We start from the raw sequence: 22899 nt of genomic DNA, 5'->3' as shown, positions 1-22899 counted from the left end.
GAGGCCATGTGGATTCAGTCTTCCGTGATCCTTCAGATCCATCCATGGCAAAGGAGTGAGAATGATGAATCTGATGCTCAAGGCTGTGGGTGCTTCAGTGCCTATGCAAAGAGAAAGGATCTGGCAGTTCTGGGCTGTAGAATATATTAATGTACCAACATTCCTACATAGAAGAGCAACTTCTGTTCTCTTGCAAAATCTTCAGGAGAAGGATTATCACAACTAATGATTTAATGGCGACAAGTGCAGCATATCTCTCCATGCTTCCGTGACACAGGTAAAAAAGATGCCTTTTGGCATGAGATCATCTGTCTTTGCTCTTTTCTCCCTTGAAAGAAGCTTCCTTCATGGCTTTGTGCTGTGGCTTCTTTTATTTTTCATCTTATTGTGGCTCAGCTTGGGTACCAAGCTCATACAAAAATGTCTGTTCCTTCTTGCAAGCAGTTTTCTGCTTACAGGAGCAGAGGTGCACAGATTAAGCCAAGCCCTACAACCAGGAGAGCCATTTCATCCAGAGTTGGGGAAGAAAATGCACTCAGTCAAGTTCTTTTTAACCCACTACAACAGTTCAGTCTGTCATAAGCAAATGCAAATAACGAAAGCGCACTTGTAAGGCAAATGAATGCAAAACACAGAATCAGTGAGCTATGCTTGCTCTCAAGGCTGGGCTTTGGTCTGTGAGCAGAATTGACTCATACAGGAACAGCTGATATGGGCTGTGCCCTTACACAATCACAGTCTGTCCTGTAGTTGCTGCAGCTGAGCTGAATTGATTGGGAGGCACCTGTTTTGCCAGCCAGCTCTGCTAGGATACAACCTGGTGAGCTCACACACTGGCCTGAGGTTTGATCTGCTTCAGAAGGTAGGTTGGCTGGATTCAGAAGTTTTTTCACTAGCAAAACCTCTATCATCTAAGCAAGAAGATACAGGGAGTTAAGGAGAGTTCCTGGTATTTCTCACTGCTGGCAAATAGAACAGACAGTAGATTTGGTGGACGTCCCATCTTGTGGTGGGTACCCTGTGCCTGGAGACACTCAAGGTGAAGCTGGAGGGGGCTCAAAGCACCTAATGGAATTGTAGGCGTCTCTGTTCATTGCAGGAGAGTTGGACCAGATGGCCTTTAAGGATCCCTTCCAAATCAAATGATTCTTTTATTCTATGGATGGGAGACCTTCACCCATCAAAGTGGCATCTGGAGATACCCAAACCATCTTAAAGGTCCCCAGGTACCTTTGTGCAGGCAGCTGAATCCCACCTCTTCCCCGTGCAGTAAGCAGAGCCTAGAGAGCTGCTTGGCTTTGCATAATGTAGGTGATTGAGTCATCAGCTGAATCACTCCCTGTGCTCTGCTGACTATACTGGCTCCCTTGACCCTAATGGAGATGGAAACCTGGTGCCCTACCTTGGGATTATTTGCAGGTAGCTTAACTTAGACCTGAATCTCCTCCTGAAGTGGAAGGGCTTCATTCCTTAGGCCACTGGTGACCCAGGGCACCTGAGCTGACCTCAGCTGCTCCAGGAGGGCATGAGTTTCCTGGTGGTCCCCAGTGTCTCTGCACTTGTGCTGCAGTACTGATGTTGGGTCGAACACCCTGGTGAATCCTTCTCATCTGTGCAAACAGGGGAAAAACAATCCCATATCAGACCAGTGGTGTCCTATCGAGGCTTTGCTGGGCAGTGATCCCATACTTTGCTTGGACTTTTCATGAGCATGGATGCACTGGAAATGGGAGTTCACCCCACCCGAGTGTAGATAACTACACCTGAACTGGAATGTGATTTTTATAGTCAGCAGAGAGGCATTTCAAGGTGTGATTATCTCCATTAACTATAAGAGAAGCCCAGCTGACTTGCACACCTACAGATCTATCCAATTCTGTACTTATTTTGTCTTTTTTTTCCTTCATCCCATTCCTTCCAGCTCAGAGTTCAGGATGGCAGATGGTGACACAAATCTTCCCACTATTGAGAGAAGGCTGGGTCTGCAGATATGGAGCATAGAGGTATGATAAGGGGGCAATTATGCTGTATGTCATCTGTGTGTATGCATATTTCAAGAAAGATATTCTGGAACTGGTCTGGGGGAAAAAAGAGTCTTATTGGTAAGATGCAGCAGTGGGAAACAGGCAACTCGTCCCTACATTTAGCATGTTATTGTTTGGTGCCTTTGTGTTTCTCTGGAAAACAAAGATAATATTTACTGATGGGTTTCTACAGAGTTACTGCAACCTGCAATGTCACCTTCTACTCGGGATCATCTTTGCTTGGGATTTGTAGCCAAGCTATGCTCAATTTTGTCCTTATTCTGTTGCATTTCCCTGGCAAAGACAGCCTGGGGAGAAGTGGAAAGAATCTCCAACTCATCTCCAAGTGGTGGTGGCCCTCTGAAGATCCCAGCTGTTTTCCACAGTGTCTTTGCCGTAACATTTCTCTCCAGAATATTGTATTAAGTTGTTTTCTAAAGGATCTGAAATTAGCAACGTTTTGGTTCACAAGGGTCAGGTTGGTATGCGGGAAAACAAGTCAGGCCAACAGAAAAATGCATGTTTTGAATTTCAGGGAACCACAGAGTCAGTTCTTGTCCAGGAGGTGTGTGTACTGGTGGATTCATGTCCCACCACCTGCAATGGGCAGGCATGGCTGGTTAATTGTGCTGAATACAGTGTGCAATTAGAGTCTAGAGGGGATGAGAGACATCAATGTCCATCAATGTCCATTTTTTCCCAGCACTGCTACTTGCTATGAATCCTGAACAAAGTGGTCATCCTGTCAAAATTGAAAATTATCCTTGAATTTTACAGATACCAATTAAAAACCACAACCCAGAACTAAATCTAGGGTAAGATGTGCTCAATGCCATGGCAAATCCCCTACACATGCAAGCTCTAGAGCATTTCAGCATGACCTCTGGGACTTTTTCCCTAGGCCTACAGGATTGCCTGGGGAACATTATACACAAATTTTTGTTGGTCTGGGCAAGCAGCATTTTCATTTTCACCTTTTCACATCGTGGTACATTTGGAATTTCCTCCAGAAGTGACTTCCTATTCCACAAGCACAGCCCTGATTCCTCCTTATCCAAACCCTCGCTGTCAGTTGAGTTACGTCTGCTTTGTAAAAGTTCTTGCAATGACCCAAGTGTGCGTTTTCTCACAGAACATGAAGATGGTTCCTGTACCTGAAAAAGCCTATGGGACTTTTTTTGAAGGGGACTGCTACGTAATTCTGCACGTAAGTAAGGTGAACAAACATTGGTCTCTTTGGGAGGATCAGCGTCATTTCTTGTGTTCCAACTTGGTACTGGAGTGGTTGTGCGTATGCATTGCCATCCCATCACACACCTGAATGTAGTGTGGCTGTTGTAACAGCTCTGTGTGTCCAGTAAATCAGAAGTCCTGAGAAACCATTAGCAGTATTAATTAAAATGATTTATCTTCTCACCCATTGCTTTATGTCCAGATGTGGAAAAATGGCTGGTATATCCCCAGCGAGTTACATCAAGGCCTGGATTTGCACGGCTTATGGGAGTGTTTTTGGGATGGGAGAGGTGGCCAACTAGGAAATGTTATTTACACAAGATGGTATGGGTTGTGAGAGCCACCTGCTTCATGTCGCACCACCAGTGGAGAAGATCTGCAGCCCTTCTCCCTCTCTCCCTTAGGAGACCTCTGCTGTCCCACCCAAATTTGGTCCAGACTTAATTGCAACCACTTGAACTCAGGCTAGGCCATGCACGCCCCATTGTGGTACCTTTTGAGTGTTTTTTGGAGAATCAGTTCGGCAGCAGCCACCTAAAGATGTGCTTAGAGCAGAATGTGAGTGTCCTTGCAGAGAGCAGGCTGTAGTCACTGTAGGTTTTGATGCTCACAGGCTCAGCTTGTGTTGCAAGAGCTTGCCCAGGTAACAAAGCCCTTAGTCAGTCCACTGCTCTCCTTCCTCCCTGCAGATAAGTGGGTAAAAATACTCATCTTTGCATTCTGCACCTTAACTGCGTGCTTTTCAAACAAGGCTTGTCCGCAGGACAATAGGACTTTGATCATCTTTTTTAACAGTGCATTAAATTGAATGATTTTGCCACAAATTAGTCAGCTGCGCCTAGAGGAATGGTGTTTTATTCAAGCTCTACTGTGTTTTTCGCTGTAGTATCACTGCACAAAGCAAATAAACAGAACTTAGTGTCAAATCGAGTTTATAAAATGAGCTTTTATTATCTTTTTCAGGCATGGATGATAGGGTTTAACACAGTAGGTGCTGAAAAATAACTGGCACGACTCACATAACGATAAGCACACCTGTTCTCAGATCACTTGCCTCTTCTTTCTGGGCTATTGGGTTTTTCTGTAATAAGACGAATCACAGCAAGCGCACACGGGCTCAGCTTCATTTGGAGTTCTGTCTCTTTTGCAAGTCAGCAGGAACTCCCAGGCAGTTGGTGTTACTATGTACTGTCATATGAGAAAGAGAAAGGGAGAGAAAGAATCCAATCTCCAGGCAAATTTAAAGTGATCTATGAGAAGAATGTCCTTTAAGTTTTCATATCAAACTCTGCAAAAGTAGGACAGGTCAAACACACGAGGTTTTGGACTTCCACAGGTGCCTCATTTTCCTTAATAAGTCGTAAAAGCATATATGAAGGAAACGTGCTTCAGTGGAGCATCACTGGGCTCCACTATGGAGAGGGAGGATGGGCCTTGGGAATGGGCTCCATGGTCACTTGTTTGGCCACTTCTCCCCAGACAGCAGCATTATGGGCTGTGTCTTCACCCTGTCTCATCTTTCCCACCTCTTCCAGAGCAAAAGAACTTCTCGTGGCACCGCTGTGGATTTGCATTACTGGATTGGGAAGGATTCATCTCAGGATGAGCAAGGTGCTGCAGCCATGTACGTCACCCAGCTGGACGCTGCGCTCAGGGGAAGCCCTGTGCAGCACCGGGAGGTGCAGGGACACGAGTCTGAGACCTTCCAAAGCTATTTCCGCAGCGGCATTATGTGAGTACAGTCAGACCCTTTGCTGCAGTGAAAACTTTCCATTCCGACAAACAGAAGTTGTAGGGATTGAGGCTGGGCCTGTGTCATTCTGATCTACTAATTGCTTCCCCAGGTGTTTTCAATGGTTTTAACTGCCCTTTTGCTCACTGTAGGGTCTTCCTTTCTCTTCTGCATACAATTGATATTAACATTCAGGACAATTTAAATCAATATCCACCTTGCTGAGAATCACAGAATCATTAAGGTTGGAAAAGACCACTGAGATCGTCCAGTCCAACCATCAATGCAACACCAACGTGCCCACTAAACCACGTCCCTCAAAAGCCAGTTAGGGTTATACATATGAGACAGAAGACTGAGATCTTTTCAAAGGTGTTTGTTACTAACATTTATTTAGAGTTCACTTAGTTGTATTTAGGTGCCCTGTCCGCTGCTGTTGCCAGCAACCACATCTTAATCCCTGTTTATGAGCTAATCAGCTCCATGAAGCGTTGATCACACTAGGGGCAATTTTCCTGCTGTGAAAGCAAAGCTTCATTCTCTGAACTAAGCTGTTGGAAAGATGGTATTGAATCCAGTCTTGTGGCGTTGAGTCCAGTCCTGTGGTCCTGATTTCCTCTGGGGTCTTTGGAAGGTGACTGTAATAGCTGTTCTGTGCTGGCAAGAAATAGTCCTAAGTGCCTTTCTTTCAGACTGCTGAAGAAAGCCCAGGTGGAAACCCATCCTCAGATTTGACCCAGTCTTGCTTTTGATTTCTCTGCATTTTGCATCTCTACAGCCTCTCATGATCTTCCTCTGGGCTTTTGTGAGACAGAAGAGTGCTTTTACCCTCATTTTAAAGATGAATAAAGGGCTGTGAAAAACTGAAATTCAGACCTTCCAAAGCACGTAGGCATAGAATTCTATTTGGGAACAAATCTGCCCCTGAAATAAGAGTGAGTTAGTCTTCATTGTGGCCTAAACCACATACTGAGGTCGTACAGGAAGTCTGAGGCAGAATAAGAAATTGAAGCAGGCTGTTTCCACACCTTGGCAGGTAGAGCAATTCCTCCGGATAGGAAGAACTGTGCCAAACAAGTCTAAAGTACTGTGAATCACCCACTGGCCTGACCATGTGTGCCAGTCTTATCCATGTATGATAAAATATATTGATTTTCCACACTGCAAAATCTATAAAAATCTCAGCAATCATCTGTCTTTTCTACAAATGGTAATGACATTGTTTCAATCATTACTGTAAGCCATGAAGCACAAACATGCTGTTAGATTTCTAAAATGCATTTGGATATGTGGAAAGGAGTTAAACTTGTCCAAAAATACCTGTTAAAACATTCTGGGACTTCTTTGGGGGAAATTTTAACCTGTACTGATGTAATTGTGTCCTCCTTGCAAAGCTGCAAGACAAGAAGGGGTGGCATCACGCAGTGAGGCAATTACAATGCTAACAGCAGCTTTTGCAAAGTGAGTGTTCAAGGACAGAAGGATGTTCCCATAGGGAAACAGCTTTCTATCTAAAACAACTATTTTGCATAAAAACAGATTTCAGCCAATATATATATATTCTCTGCAAAATATGGTTCATTTTCATTTGACTGTTTATGGAATATTTCAATTCTGAGATACCACTTCTGTGCTTGATGGGATTTTCAGTTTGACTGTGGTATGTTTCCATTGCCATCCCTGACCTGCCTGCTTCTCAACACACCTTCTCCCAAGATGCAAAACATAACACCCACCTCATGGTGGGCACTGTGAGGACTCGTTGTCTGGTCAGGGACCAGGAACAGTACAGTACAAGAACAGTAGAGTGAGGCTATTTCGTGTTCCATTCTTAAGACTTTGAGATTATATTAGCTCTAGATTTTTACTTGTCAACAAAAGCTTGAGATATTCTGAGATGATAGAGGGGTTGCTGTTTTCTAACCAACTCTAACTCCTTGTTCTCTGATTCCTAACAGCTACAAGAAGGGAGGGGCGGCCTCAGGATTTAAGCATGTGGAGACCAATATGTACAACATCAAGCGTCTTCTTCATGTCAAAGGGAAGAAGCATGTGTCAGCCACAGAGGTACTCAGGGGATGCCTCGCTCCCTATGGACTATTCCTCCCTGCTTCCCCTCCTACACCCATTTTCTATCTGGTCTGCCTGCTCAATAGCTCATTTCTTTTCAAGGGTAATTTTCAAGATCTCGCTTGGGTTTAGTATTGTCCTGAGAGAAGCCATTTGGCTCAGTGAGTGGATGAGTGCTAGAAAAATGAGCCTGTCATTGCAGACCAGTTGTTACATCCCCAGGACAACTTCTCCATGCCCATGGCTTGTCTCCTGCAAGCTCTTGTCTCCTCTGTTTGCTGAGCTCTTCCATCTCCTTATGACAGGTAGCTCTTTCCTGGGATAGTTTCAATAAGGGTGATGTGTTCCTGCTGGACCTTGGGAAAGTGCTGATCCAGTGGAATGGGCCCAACTGCAGCATTGCTGAGAAATCCAGGGTGAGTACGGACAAAAGGCACACACAGCACTCAGTGTTTGCATAGAAAGAAATAGTGCATGTGTTTGCATGGTCACTGTTGGTTGACATTTGTTTTAGTCAGTGAGAATATGACTAAAACCAGGAGAATGGAGAAAATCCTGGCAAATCTACTTCCCCATACAGTGATATCTGGTTGTTTAGAAGGGCATCCAGCTCCCTTTGGGGAGACCCATTGCCATCCCTATGTGCCCTGCAGTCTGCATGACATGGGAATAAAGTTAGTGCTGGTAGATTTAACTGCAACTACTGCCTAAGGGTAAGTGATTTTGAATTTATTTTTAAAATCACAGGGAATTCCAGGTTGGTCAGTATAAGACAAACAGGAATACGTAACCCATGTTTTGATAGGTCAGATCCATGGTTCTTAAGGCAGTTTTCAAAGGGGTCATTACCCTTATTTTACTGATAGAGGATCTGCAATATAGGGATGTGATCAACCAAATTTACCAACAGGAAATTAGCAGAGTTGGTGACTAAGATCATAGCCAATGATTATGCATATTAAAAGGCAGGTGGGACAGCTCTTCACATTGTGACACCTGGTCATTATAGAATCATAGAGTGGCTTAGGTTGGAAGGGATCTTAAAGGTCATTGAGCTCTAATCCTCTGCTGCGGGCAGGGACACCTCCCACCAGATCAGGCTGTGCAGAGCCCCATCCAGGCTGGCCTTGAGTACCTCCAGGAATGGAGCACTCATGGCTTCTCTGAGCAGCTGTGTCACAGCCTCTCCACTCAGATAATAAGCAGGTCTGGTGGACACATCACCCTTTACAAATAGGAAAATTTGGAAGGCATTAGCAGTGGTAATCTGGCTTAGACCACTATTACTCAGTCACTGCTCTAGGTCTGAAGTAATGTTGCTGAATATGCTGTGTGGATTAGGGTTAAACCCCACTGGTGATCCTTGTGCAGGGCCTCGCGCTGGCTCGTAGCATCAGGGACAGCGAAAGAGGCGGCCGCGCTCAAATCGGCATCATTGACAACGAGAAGGACTCCCCAGACCTCCTCAAGATCATGAAGATGGTGCTTGGTGAGAGGCGTGGGGAGCTCCGAGATGCCATCCCGGACACGAAAGCAGATGAGCTGCAGAAAGCAAACGTCCGGCTCTATCAGTGAGTGTGGGTCTGGGCTCCCACCCCTTGTCATGGCGGGTGCCGGGAGGCCTGACCACTTGCTGGCTCTGTTTTTCAGTGTCTACGAGAAGGACAGCGACCTCGTGGTGCAGGAGATAGCCACTCGGCCCCTGACACAAGATCTGCTCCAGCATGAGGTGAAAGGCATTAGACCTTATGGTGACCAAAGAGTGCTGAGCTTTTATTTCCAACTGAGCACCTGTTTTTTAAGATATCTGGTTTCCTGAAAATTATCATCCTTCAAGATTAGCTGATGTCTTCCACAAACAAGACAGCTTAGGCTCTACCTACAGCTTCAGTGGCCAGAGGTGGGCAGTGGGTTAAAGTTACAAGAGATGGCAAACCCACCTTCCCAGCCAAGGGTGTTTTGTTGGATTGGAAACATCTCTCATGAGGCTATAATGGCCAATTTTGAGCAGTTCCTAGAAAAAATACGTACTTTATTGCATTACAGTTTAAGGGCAGCTGCCTCAGCCAGGTATGCTCACAAAGTCAACATACTCAAGAACGCAGGTGGGGTTGGTGGTATCTTGCGATACCGGGTTCAGAACCCTGCAAGGCAAGGCAATGAGCTAGATCTACATCTAAGGCTTCAAGAAGGATCCAGACTGGGTAGGCACCAGAGGACTTTTGCTTGAGGAGATCTTTTAACATCATTTTTTTCTGTTTCACCTCAGGACTGCTACATTTTAGACCAAGGTGGCTTTAAGATTTATGTCTGGAGAGGAAAAGCCTCCAACCAGGAGGAGAAGAAAGCAGCCTTCACTCGAGCCGTGGTGAGTGGTAAATGTAGTGCCAGTGATGTCGTGGGAGGTTAACTAGGCACTAATCTAGATCTGACCACTAATTACGATTAAGTGTGGGTCTGAGTAATAACAGAGGAAACATTTAAACTTCTGAGGGAGGTGTGATGACATAATGTAAAATTGTTATTCATCAAATCTCACTGAGAGCTAGCTGTCACTGAAACTAAGAGGGAACTGATTATAGGAAAGAAGATACAGAAGGCAATACTATATGTGACACAGTAAGTGGTAGACTACTGGGATCCACTGCTTCAAGAGGTGGTGGAGGCAGAATGTATCAGAGTTGAGAAGGGATTATACCAATTTATGGTCGATAAACAGATATTAAAGGGAGGAGGCTTTTATAATCTCTGTAACATCCGTGATCCCATACTGTGGGTGTTGGGGAGAATGAAGGGATCACACTGCAGATAGTCACAAGTCTCGTGTGTGCTTGCTAAATAGCATCTCTTACTGTCCAAGGCAGCACAGACCAGAAAGTTGTGTTCCCAGCTGAGTGTAATACTTCTGGGCAAGTCAGTGGGGAATTTGATGACTCAGGCTCTCTGAAAAAAGCAGAAATGGATACGTAAGTGCTACCAGTGCCAACCCCAAGTCCATTACAGGCAGTAGTGTTTCGCACAGCGCTGATGGGTTTGGGCCCAGGTTCTACATGTGAATTGGAAACTGGCACTTGGTAGAAAGAGCTCTGCTGTTAACTGCTACTAGCCTGGACCAGCTGACCTGCAGCAAAGCTATGGCTTCTGTTATAGAGCACTTCAGCATAGCACACCTCTGCATCTCTTCAGATAATCTGCCATTTTCTGGCAGAGCACGCCTCAGTGCTTCCTTTCAAAGTTGGCCTCATAGGAGCCTGAGTGTAGAAGGCATTTGGTAGTATTTCATGTCAGTTGGCATGTGGGAGTGAATAATACTGGAGAGCTTTGTTTTTAAATTCATCTGTTGACTTATGTGAAGACCATAAATGGTTTCATCTTCAGTGAGATCTTCCTTGGAGATACTGAACCTCAGTGGCCCCACCTTCAATAAGATCTTACCTGAAGATACCACTTGCACCTATTGTCTCAGAGAAGAAAAGCTTATGACAAACTCCACTAAAAACATCTCACAATTCTCTGCTTCTCCTTTCAAAAGCTGAACTCAGCTGCTTTTTGTAGGCAATCAGCTCTGCAAACTCTGGCCCTGGGCTACAAATGTAGAACAAAAGATATCTCTTTCTTTCAGCTTGGCAGGTGGGAGGGATGGGAAGACCATCTGCTCTGCTTTTCCCTGGGGGTAGTGTGTGGCTACAATATTTACAGCAGAAGATGAATGCTCTGAAGCCCACACTCAGGCTCCTTCCCAAACCGTGGCTGTCAGCACTGTACCTCTGGGTCATCCTGGAGTCTGCTGAGCTAAACACAGAGCAGTTCTCAAAGACTAAGCAATGACTTTGATACTTGGGCAGACAGAACACAGATCATTTTCATCCTTATCGCACTGTATCAGACACTTCTGTTGAAGCACTCTCTTAACTTAATGGCTGCTCTATTTCAAGGAAATAACTTGTTTTGAGGAAAAAAAAAAAATGGAGAAAAAAAAAAAGGGGACTTTTGTAGTTTTATCCCTTCAGAGCACTCTGCCTGCATTCCTTCCTTGGCATACAAGCTCTCTATCATGCTAAAGGGAGAACAAGATTCCTGTTCAGAGAAGGTCAAAGAGCTGGGAGAAAAGCTAACTCAGCCCGTGGGCCTAGTTCCATCTCTGCTCATTGGCTCCAATCCTGGATCCACCACCAGAAGCTGTCTATAGAGCTGAATGAGATGTTCTCTATCATAGCAAGGCTGTTCGTTAGACTTACTGTGTGAGATTCTTCAAAAATTAGATGCCATGCAGAGATTAAGTTTAGGATGTCATCCAGGTGACTATCCTCCTAGGGACAGCTCTCTAAATACAGGTATAAACATGAATAGAATGTCTGTAGGTATCTTCATAAGTCTGAGTGCATGTTTTCATCGTGGGGTGAATCCTGACATGGTTATACTGGTGTGCTCAACTGGAGGTGGAGGTTTGCTTTTGGGGTCCTCAGCCTTCTTGTGATGTGTCTTGATGTGTCTTCACTGATGTCTATTTTCAACCCCCTAGGGTTTTATCCAAGCCAAAGGCTATTCTCCTTCCACCAACATTGAAGTGATCAATGATGGTGCAGAGTCAGCTATGTTCAAACAGCTCTTCCAGAGGTGGACGGAAAAGGATGAAACACAGGGGCTGGGCAAAGTCTATACTGTTGGCAAAACTGGTGAGTTGGTTTTCAGAGGCACAATTTGCCATGTATTTGACTCTGCTGTCCATGATAAGCTATAGAGCCAAGGGAACACCATTCACATTGGCTGCTCCCTGTCCTCAGCACTTTGAAAGTCCAGTGTGCACTCTTCTCATGTCCCATACTTTCCACCACCTTCAGTAGAAGCAGAGTACTTCTTATAAGAACCGAGCTGTCACTTACTCCAAACATAAAGGTTGGCAGATCTCACCTGAAAAAAAACGTGTAAAAAATTCACACTTGCATAGCTTCTTAATTTTCTTCAGATAGAGCTAATGATGAACCTGATAAGGAAGTGCTGAACAACATTCTGCTTTCATTTATACTGACATCCACCCAAGATCTTCCTGACGTCAATGGAATCATTCTCTATTGGTGTAAATGGTGCCCCCATTTATCGTGCTGCTGAAGTGCATAATTCAATGCATTAACTCCAAAGAGTAAACAACACCAAAGAGAGAAATCTTGCTGATGGCAGACAGAAGTGGCAGAGATGATGATTTGTCTCCATCATTAATATCTTTATAGCTGCAAATATTTCCTTCCTTTGCAAGTTCTCTCTTCTCCCTTCTCTCCCTGTTATCCATAAATACTGTCTTCTCCATGAGTTGGAGACACATGGTCATTCTGTTTCTGAAAGAAACACTCAAAAATGATGGAAGTATACATACATTTGGAAAACAATTATGAACTTTTAGTCAGGAGATAACTTCTATTTTTACTCACCAGTCATCACAACCTCATTGGAAAGTGCTGTATGGCCAGTTGCCAACCAATAACAGATCAACATTAGAGTGCATGCACTCTTGTATGTCCCACAATCGACATTTGCTTACTGGTGGCAAGTCTGGCTTTATGCAACCAGAGACCAGGTTGTTCTTACATTTATAATGATTGTGTGCATGTGTTTCTGTGGAGGGGTTGTGTGTCACTGTGCACTTACTGGGTTCTTGCTTCTATTCTGCTGGCGCATGCAGCCAAGGTGGAGCAGGTGAAGTTTGACACCACTCAGCTCCATGCAAGACCAGAGCTGGCTGCTGAGCAGAGGATGGTGGATGATGCCTCTGGGGATATAGAGGTGAGATAACTCCTTTGGCAATTATCAGTGTTTCCAGATCTTTCTGCCTTTTCACACACACAGCAGCTGTATGAACTGTGAACACATGCCCACCTTTCCTCCCCTACAGGTATGTCTGTGCCCGTAGCACTCTGTCCTTACATTGAGTACCCTGCTGTTTATTTACATATTTCTCACACTAGGTGTGGAGAATTGAGGACCTGCAAATGCAGCCGGTGGATCCCAAAACATATGGGCAATTCTATGGAGGTGATTGCTACCTGGTCCTGTACACCTACCTCAGATCTGGCCGGCCTCACTATGTCCTCTACATGTGGCAGGTAAGTCAGATTGGAACAGAAGAGATTGTGCTGTGTCTGCTGGAAGCCTAAAACCAAACGAAACAGTTGCGCACAAAAACCCCAAGCCAATCATCTGGAAGAACCTCATGTGTCCACTTGGAAATAGCCCAAGCTCTGTTTTCTAGGCAACATGTATGCTCTTAGGCCAAGCTTGCATCAGACTGAGAGCTGGAAATGTCAGACAGAAATGGTAAAGGTTTATGGAGCTTACAGTGCTGGTGAGACATTGACACAGGCTGCTCAGGGAGTTGAAGGAGTCACCATCCCTAGAGGTGTTCAAGGAAAATGTAGATATGGCACTGGGGGACATGGTCTAGTGGTGTGGTTGAACTGGATGATCTTAGCAGTCCTTCAAACATTACAGAATCACAGAGTGGCCAGGGTTGGAAGGGATCTCAAGGATCATGAATCTCCAACCCCCCCACCACATGCAGGGCCACCAACCTCCCCATTTAATACCAGACCAGGCTGCCCAGGGCCCCATCCAACCTGGCCTTGAACACCTCCAGGGACGGGGCATCACAACCTCTCTGGGCGAATGATTCTATGATTATATGTTGGCATCAAACTTTGCAGTCTTGCAGATTGTCCTCTGGGGCTTCAGCCTCTGAAGATTCAAGCTCCTGAAGAAGTCACATGGTTTTAACTCTCATCTTATGACAGCATACGTAGGACTTTGTACCCTTCATCGCATCTTACTGCCAGTGGTATCTCTTCTCCCCAAGGGTCGCCATGCCTCTGTGGATGAAATCACTGCCTGCGCCCTCAATGCCATCGAGCTGGACAAAAAGCACGGGGATGAGGCTGTGCAGGTCCGCGTGACAATGGGCAAGGAGCCAGCACACTTCCTGGCAATCTTCAAGGGCAAGCTGATCATTTATGAGGTAACGTGGGCTTTGTGTGGGTGGGCGATGGAAGGTGAAAGCAGTGGTGGAATGGCAGTGGCTACAGAAATAGTTCAAAAACAAATAGACTAATATTCAGGAAAAGAGCCTCAGGTCTGCATGGGCTGGCAGATGGAAGTAGTGGAATATTTCCAGCTCTTCTTTTGTAGATGCCTATAGAGCCACCAGTGTATCTTCAAAAGCCTTTTCACCCTATAGACAAATAGAGGCTGATTCCCATTTTTACAGCCCTGAAGAAGTCTCTGGTGAGATGGAAACTGCACAGGAATTAATCCTGAGTTTTACAAGAGCTGCTCTAATAGTGATAGGACAAGGATGGCTTTAAACTAAAAAGAAATTTAATTTAGACATTAGGAAAAAATGCTTTACTCAGAGGGCGATGAAGCCCGGCATGGGCTGCCCGGAGAAACTGTGGATGTTCCATCCGTGGAGGTGCTAAAGGCTTGGCTGGATGGGGCCCTGGGCAGCCTGGCCTGGTGCATGGCAACCAGTCCATGGCAGGGGTTGGAAATGGATGATCTTTAAGATCCCTTCCAATACAAGCCATTGTATGAGTCGATGATTCTATGGTCTGTTGCTGTGGGGAGAGCTGTGAGCTGCAAATCTTCTTCCTTCAACCAGATGCACCCTGGATTTGCATTCTCATCTTCCAACACTGTCTTTTCCTCTGTTTCCATGCAGGGTGGCACAAGCCGGGCCCAGAAATGCACCCCTGAGCGAGCAGTCCGCCTCTTCCAGGTGAGAGGCACAAATGAGATGAACACCAAGGCCACAGAGGTGCCAGCCAGAGCCTCCTCTCTCAACTCCAATGATGTCTTCCTGCTGGCAACCAACCAAGTCTGCTACCTGTGGTGTGGGAAGGTGAGACTGCTGTGGGCTCAAGAGACACAGTCATGGGGAGCTGAAATAGCTGGTGTGGGTCTTGCGTCCCTGACTTGTGGGGCCATGGAGCTGGTCATAGATTCCGAGTGACCAGCTCAGGTGAAATGCTCAGTAACAGGTCTGAAACTCGATGGAGCAGTGGTGTAGGGTCAAGGTATCTTGGCCCCAGGTAAGTTTTTCTAGTCTGCCACTAACTCAGCCTCAATTTTATGTCCTGAACTCCAGGGCTGCAGTGGAGATGAGAGGGAGATGGCAAAGATGGTGGCTGACATTGTCTCCAGAAGGGACAAGCACACCATTTTGGAGGGACAGGAGCCAGCAGAGTTCTGGGAAGCCCTGGGAGGCAAAGCCCCTTATGCCAGTGAAAAGAGGTAAGAGTAAGCTGATTGTTCCTCTGGGGTTGGTCAGGCAACATTAAGTAAAGGATCAAACCCTTACAGGAAGATGGGTAAGCACTTTGTGACAAACCAAGCTTTTGGGAATATTCTGGCCTATTACTGCCTTTGGTGAGGATGTGATTACAGTCAGAAACCACATTAAGGTGTTTGCTGTCTAGGTTTTAGGTCTTGGTTTGGATGGATTTCCCCACAGTAAATCTGCCTCGTATCTTGTCGTAAGGGCTACATGACCCACGCAGTCCACTTCTATCCATTACTGGCCTTTTGAAATTGAATTGGCTTTTGAACAACTCAAACTTCTCCAACCCTCTGAGCACAAAACGCGTTCCTCTGCAACCAAGTGATCGATGTGACTTTTGACTGACAGCAGCCTCCTGTGCACAAGGAGGGAAGCTTTTCGCTTTTGACTTCTTTGGATGGAAGAAATGTTTGTTAAAATTGTTAAAATGGTCCAAGTATCTCATGCAAATCAATGTGACTGAGTTTCAGGCTCTCTGATTTGTGTTTCCATGTCCCCACCTCATCCAGCATGGATAAGAGTAGTAGTGGTAGGGCCTAATGCTAAATCACAAGGGAAGGATTTCCATCTCTCTTGCTTTTTTTTTTCTTTTTTCCCTGCCATGCATGAGGAAGGTTTCAAGAGCAGACCACACACTACCAACCTCGCCTCTTCGAGTGCTCCAACCAGACGGGTCGGTTCATCATGACAGAGGTGGTGGATTTCTGCCAGGAAGACTTGGATGAAGACGATGTCATGTTACTCGACACTTGGGAAGAGGTCAGCTCAGACTCCACCTTTTCTACCTTCCAGACATATTTTCAAACAGGTTATGGCTTAGTTCATCAGAATCCATCACTGAACATGACACTGAGGGTGGTATGCCTGGCTCCCCTTTCTCAGTAGTAACTAAGAGCTCCCCATGCTAAGATCTGGAAGTCTAATGGGGCATTATCTGCATGACAGACTGCTCATGCTCCAGATAGGAGGCAGCAGCCAGGATTCCCCTTGCAGACATTCTTAATCCACCCTCACCTGTGCAAGAGTTGACCTGGATGAAGTCTGCCTTTGCCATCCCACCATAGGAATAGGATGGGCAGGTGCTTCAGGTGGACACCAGGTCCATGTCCTGCTCCTAGGCAAGATGAGCTGTGCCTGCATCCATCTTTGTGGGCTCACACAAGGGGGTGGCACCCAGAACACTTCCTCATATCCTAGTACCAGTGGTGAGGACTGTTAAGGGGCTCTGAGCACATTTAAGTTTTTGACCATGCAAATACTAGGTTTAACTACCTGGAAACATTTGAGAACTGCTTCCTGAAATATTTATGCTTTGTATCTATCTCAAAAGCAAAATTTTTCTTGGTTGGGAGTAAATCTGAGATGAAAATCCCAGGCAGTTACTGGCAAACAAGAGTTGCAGCCTTCTCTCCACTTCACTTGTCATGAGAGAACAAACAGCTGTGTCTGCACAGGTCCTGCCTGCCCACTGATCTTCAACGCGTTCTCCCATTGCAGATTTTCCTCTGGGTTGGCAAAGCCTCCAACACATATGAGAGAAATGAGGCAGTTGCCTCAGCTAAGGAGTACCTCAAGACCCATCCAGCAGGGAGAGACTTGGCAACTCCAATCATACTGGTGAAGCAGGGCTGTGAGCCCCTCAACTTCACAGGGTGGTTCAACGCTTGGGACCCCTACAAATGGAGTGTAAGTTGCTGGAAAAGCCCTGGGGTGTGCATGTGTGCTCAGCAGTGCTTAAAGGGTATCACTGTCAGTGAGCCATATCCTGTATGGTGTGTGGAGCAAAACCTCTCTTATGACATAGAATCATAGATGTCTTGAGTTGGAAGGTACCTTAAAGACCACCCAGTTCCAGGCCCTACTGTGGGCTGGTTGTAACCCACCACGTCAGGCTGCCCAGGGCCCCATCCAGGCTGGCCTTGAGCACCTCCAGGGATGGGACATGTATAGTTTCTCTGTCCTGAGCTTCACACCTCAGCAGAAAAATACCTGTTTGGTGAAATGGGGTTTTGCAAATAGAAGTAAGCGTGCTTAAATTCACAATACCTGTATTTTTATTTTAAAGAGATTAGGTTACAAACTACGTTTGTGATTTCAGCCAGAAATACATTTTGGGGCTGCTAATAGTAAATTAAGTTCAGAGCGAAAACAAAATTTTCCACATCATGAAAGCAATTGAAGAAAAGTGTTTATTTTTCAAAATACAGAAGAAAAATATCTGTCCCATCTATAAGGGCAAACTGAAATGTAAGAGGTGAGCAGGTGGGTCTTGTCTCCTGGTTCACAAACTGCCCATGAGAGACCTTTGCTCCCTATATACAGCCCTTCCTCTCAAAAACTGATTTAGAAATGGAAATGGAGACCAGAAATGGAAACCTGGAGGAGCTTCAGTGCTTAATAGATCTAAAATATCACATGGTTTTAGTGGGCATGGTGGTGATGGGTTGGTGGTTGGACTAGATGACCTTAAAGGTCTTTTCCAACCTTAATGATTCTGTGATTTTATGATTCAAGGCAGAAACAATCCTGCCGGGCTCTGCACCCAAATTCCTGCCACCCGATGGCACTGGTGTGCACAGTTTGGGAAAGGAGAAGTTGCTGTGAGCTGGTGTTCTCTGAAACCCTTCCGTGGTGGGCTGCCGATGGTTGTCCCTTCTCTGTACGGTATTTTGCATGAACATCGGTGTTCAGCTGCTTCACAAGCAGTCTCATCTTCTGGTTACCCAAAGGGCTGTGGATAAGTGCCACGCTGGAGCAGGGCAATGGGGTGGAGGTGCCAAGGGAATCTCATACAAAGACGTTTTTCCTTCACAGCTGAATTTGCATCAACCTTCTTTGCAGTCAGTGGGGTGGCAGAAAGTCTGCCTTAACAGCTGGGTTTGGACAGATGATTCCTATAGTGCCGACCCTTAAAACAGTGTTGATTGCTTAGAACTGAGGTCAGATCAGTTTCTTTCTTCTGGGGAACTACTGAAAGACAAGGAGGCAACTTACAGAATACATGCCTCTTTAAGTATCCTCTATAGGCAGCTTTAGCAGCTACAGACAAGCAATCCAAACTGCGAACATCCCAGAAACATGTGGGTGTGTGTTCATTGCTCCATTTGGGGTCTAAATCTGTTTGTTCTGCACTGCATATGTTTGTGTTGTTCACTCTAGTTGGGGATCTCTGCTGGATGGTGCTGTTAAGAACTGACATCTCCTGGCTGCTTCTGAAAGCACAGTCATCCACTTGCCAATATATAAAGCGTGTTCCTTTTTTGGGATATAAGAGAAACCTGGTCACACACAACACTAAAAATTGGGGTTTGTTTAATATCACCTGTTATTAATCTGTTTCTTTGTTTTCAAGTGACAGCTCAGAGTCTTTCCATTCCAGGACTGGGGATTAAGGGAGACCCCAAATGCATGGTCATCTCTGGGTGATCTGCTGATCTCAGAGCCCAGGAGCACATGCTACCTAATGCTGCCCAACCTTCTCAAAGCTCTCTTTACTTTCAGGATGGCAAATCATATGAGGAGATGAAGAACAGCTTAGGAGATGTGTCAGCTCTATCTGAGATCACAGTGGTGAGTGACTACTGGACCAGATAGCTGGGAAATACCTGAGCTTAAACATCACCACGTCCCCCTACCTGTTTGCATGAAGGAGAGGCCGTAGCGATCAGAGTAGGCGTGAGGACCTCAAGCTGTCAGGATCAGAGGCGTTCTCCTCAGTGGAAAGCAGAGGGAAATGTCATTAATAACCCATAAATACAATGTATGCAATTAAGAGTTGTATGAGCAGTTTTCAGAGCTGTATCACCCGAGACCCCCTGATGTGGGGCCCCGGTCAAGAAGAACACAACCCAATGGGAGGTGCCAGAAACAGAGCACAGCATCCCAAAGGTTCCAAACATAGCAGTCATATGGGCTCAGTTCTGCCCTGGACAACAGCAGGAGGAAGGCTGGAAGGTAGTGGAAGGGCTTTGAATGGGAGAGATGGCAGTGTGGGTATAAATATGCAGCTAATTTAGAAGTTTTAGACATGGTCATATCTGATCTTACCTTCTGTGCTCCCACATGCACCTTTCCCTGCCATTATCTTGAGAAAAATGAGACTACCTTAAGTATCTTCTGTTATTTCTAAGGGCTCCCAACAGGGTTGTGTTTTTAACAATCCTAACATCTTGATGTAATACTGATGGAAGTGCTGGACTGTTGTTCTAGTGTTATCTTTCTCCTTGCTGTGTGGCTCTCCAAAGCAGCAGACAAGCAGATAGCCTGTGCCAGAACAGTCCCTTCAGCCCCAACAGAAAGATGCAGAGGTAGCCCCTAGTTTGCTCCACTAGAGCTGTTTCTCTTGACATTTCTCCTCCATTTTGCAGGACCTGAACAACATCAGCCTGAGCAAAAGAACCCTCAGCATGACCAATCTGGCTAGTTCAAGCACATCAATTGCTTCCCCGGAGTACAAATCTCACTTCAACCACAATGACAGCAGCAGCTATGCCAACAGCAGCGCCAATGGCAGCCCTTTCACAGTGCCCAATGACCAGGGAGTTTACTCCCGAGAGGTGCTGATGAACAAGACTGTGGATGAACTTCCAGAAGGAGTGGATCCCACTAAAAAAGAGGTGACAGCACTGCTGGTTTTATGGCCTTCTAGCTTACCCAGGAACTTAGTTGTAGGCTACGTGTGGCAGCATGTCACTTTATTTAGTCCTACCTCAGGCTCAAGGAGAGGCCAGCTAGACACCGAGGTCTCATGAAGAAATGAGAGGAAACTGTGGTAGTTTTACTGTAGTTAAAATATTCCTTTCTTTTTTTTCCTTGTGGACAAAAAGTTAATTTTGCCAACATCTGTGGCTGAGTGCAAGCAAGCTGATGGGAGGAACACAGGGCTGTTTCCTATTCTCAACAACCCGTGTTTGACCAGTTTCTTATCAGCCCCAGCTGATCTCCTGGTCTACACTTGGAGCCAGAGGGCTAATCTCCTACTGGGTCAGCAGCTCTGCACTGCAGCAATGCCCTTGTAGAAAGGATTGCATGTCAGCTGAGCTCTACAGGTCTTTTCTTTTACCCAAAATGCCAGAGAAGATTTAACTTCCATGTCCCAGAGGGTCTTTCTTTGTCTACTATCTACAAAATGTTTTGTCTTTCCAGAAATGAGAGTGAACATTTCAAGTGGAATATTTGGGGGGAAGTAAGTCAAGGGGAGATGCTTTCACTGTTAATTGCTGGCTTGAGAAACCACTCAAAGCAAGCCAACAGAATTTCTCAGAAGCAGTGTTAATTGCCTTGGCTTGAGTATGATTAGCAGGGACCAAATTCGGACCAGAGCATGCTAACCTTTCAAAACCAAGGCATTTTCTTGGGCTATTATTCCTCTGGTATTCTGGGAAGTAGGAACAGTTCCCAGGATGGGACATTCCATTTCCCACCATGAAGACAGAGAGCAGAGCAAGAGCTGTTCGCCTGGGATCAGGGCTCAGCTCTGACAGGGTGAGGAAGGGATGTGGCTGAATGGAGATGCCCCAGCCCTTTGCCTAAGCCAAAACTGACCTCCTCTTGCTCTCTCTTCCTGCTGCAGTACTATCTGTCTGATGCTGATTTCCATGAGATCTTTGGGAAGTCCAAACACGAGTTCTACCAGATGCCCAAATGGAAACAGCAGAATGAGAAGAAGCAGTGTGGACTCTTCTGAGACCGCAGGGGCCACCCAGCATCCAACGACTTTGGGACCAACCCTTCTCTCTTAGGAGATTCAGGGAAGAAGCACAGACGTTGGCTCAACAAACACAACCCAACATCTCAATCAGGCCAAGCTCCAATGCAGTTATTCCAGCACCCTATATTAAGGGAATGGCAAAATATTTTGCAGGAATGGCTTTGCATTAAGTTTTTGCTTCTTTTGGACACTTTATTTCTGATAGCCGTGAAGACAAGTGGTCAAAACTGCATTGTAGCCTCTTCTTTCCTCACCCTTTTGCAGTTTGCCACATCTGCAAGATTGCAATCCTCCTCCGTTTGTAGAAGTTAAGATTTAGGTAAGACAGGGGCAACTTGCAGCTGTTATGTGAATTCTGGATGGGGTGAGAAGGGGAAAGCCCTGGGGGGGTGGACGGAGTGCCTTGGAGTGAGGGGAAGGGAATGGAGTAGCCAGATGTGTGCTGGTGTAGCCCATGGAGTGCAACTGGCCAGCTAAGAACCTTCTCACCCTGCAGAAAAGCTGCTCACCAAACCCAATGAGAATCAATTGTAGCTTAACATGCACAGCCTAATGCAGGTAAAACAGCTAAGAACCAGGGTTGAGGGGGAGGGGGGGAAAGATGCTCATACATACGTAGAGTGTATTTATTAGCTGTTCTATTTCAAAAAGATGATGAGATTTGGGGCTAGATGCAGCTTTTGATTTTGACTGCCCAACAAGACTTTGCATCTCCAATCTCACCTGGCCCTGGGTGTGGGTAAGCATGAGTGCACCTGCCCGCAGAGCAGAGCCTTGATGAAGCCAGGAGGGTTTGGAGGATGATGACCAGAGCGTGTCCCAGTGGAGAGCTTCATCCCTGTGATGTCTGTGGGCTGAGGATGCTGGTTCCACATTGAGCTCAATCAGAGTGGAGAGGGAAGTGTGAGTAAGAGGGATGAAGGGATGCAACTGTATAAGAAAGGAGGAAAAACCTATGTTTAAAAACAACAGAAGATGTGATTTTAAAGCTTTACTCCATTTCCAGCCTGATTGATGATTCCAAATAAACAGCCAACAGCACCATTGGAGGTGTCCTTGATCAGTGTGTGCAATTGGATGGTGGTAGAGAAAAGCACTTCAGAGCCATTGCTATTTCTTTCATGGAATTTAAAACAGTTTTTAGGAGAAAAGAACAAACATCACAATCATCGAAGCCCTTAAAGGCCACCTGCTCCCATTCCCCTGCAATGAAGAGAGATGACACCCACAGCTCCATCAGGTGCTCAGAGCCCCTTAGGTATCTCCAAAGATGTGGCATCCATGACCTCTCTAGGCAATGTGCCAGTGCCTCACCAGTCATGTGCTAATCATGCCTCCCCAGCATGTGGGCTCTGGTCCTGAAGGCCCTACACCATATGGGAGATGAGGAGCTGCTGACAGCTGGTGGTCAAGGAGCAGAGAGCTCTCATGCAGCACCCAGGACCGCACTGCAATGCTGAAGAGTCACCGTCGGGTGAGGCTGGAGGCAGGGACCTCCAGTTGGTGGGATATTCTGGACAGATCTTTGTGTTTGAGAATTGGCAGTTACCTTACATCAGCTGCAATACCATCATTACTTCCATGATCCAGCCAGCAACTTGGTCCATTTCTGCTCAAGGGTCCAGCCCAACACCCCTTACGTGCAGGTAGGAGCCAAGCAGAGACACAAATGGCCCCCATCACCTGTGTGATTGCTCCCACTGTGCTCACTATTGATACAACCGCTGCACCTTTTCTCTGCTCCAACCACTATCAGCACAGCTGGAAGCAGCAATTTATGTACAATATTTATAGCACCCTGCTGTGG

General features: G+C 45.9%; 1 protein-coding gene across 1 annotated transcript; it reads left to right on the top strand.

Moving 5' to 3' along the window:
• Window positions 1-1934: 1934 nt before the first annotated feature.
• On the top strand, window positions 1935-21068 carry VILL (villin like; the record flags this gene model as incomplete). Its single annotated transcript, XM_079538460.1, has 19 exons — window positions 1935-2003; window positions 3157-3231; window positions 4793-4989; window positions 6948-7056; window positions 7365-7475; window positions 8431-8630; window positions 8710-8788; window positions 9329-9427; window positions 11582-11735; window positions 12737-12837; window positions 13020-13157; window positions 13904-14062; window positions 14765-14944; window positions 15191-15336; window positions 15997-16141; window positions 16880-17068; window positions 18884-18952; window positions 19750-19998; window positions 20955-21068. The coding sequence occupies 19 exons, from the start codon at window positions 1935-1937 to the stop codon at window positions 21066-21068; spliced, it is 2583 nt and encodes an 860-aa protein (XP_079394586.1).
• Window positions 21069-22899: the final 1831 nt, after the last annotated feature.

The sequence above is a fragment of the Tetrao urogallus genome (assembly GCF_951394365.1).
Source record: "Tetrao urogallus genome assembly, chromosome: 7".
NCBI lineage: Eukaryota > Metazoa > Chordata > Aves > Galliformes > Phasianidae > Tetrao > Tetrao urogallus.
Note: the sequence above shows the minus strand (reverse complement) of the source record. Positions and strands in the feature narration are given on the sequence as shown.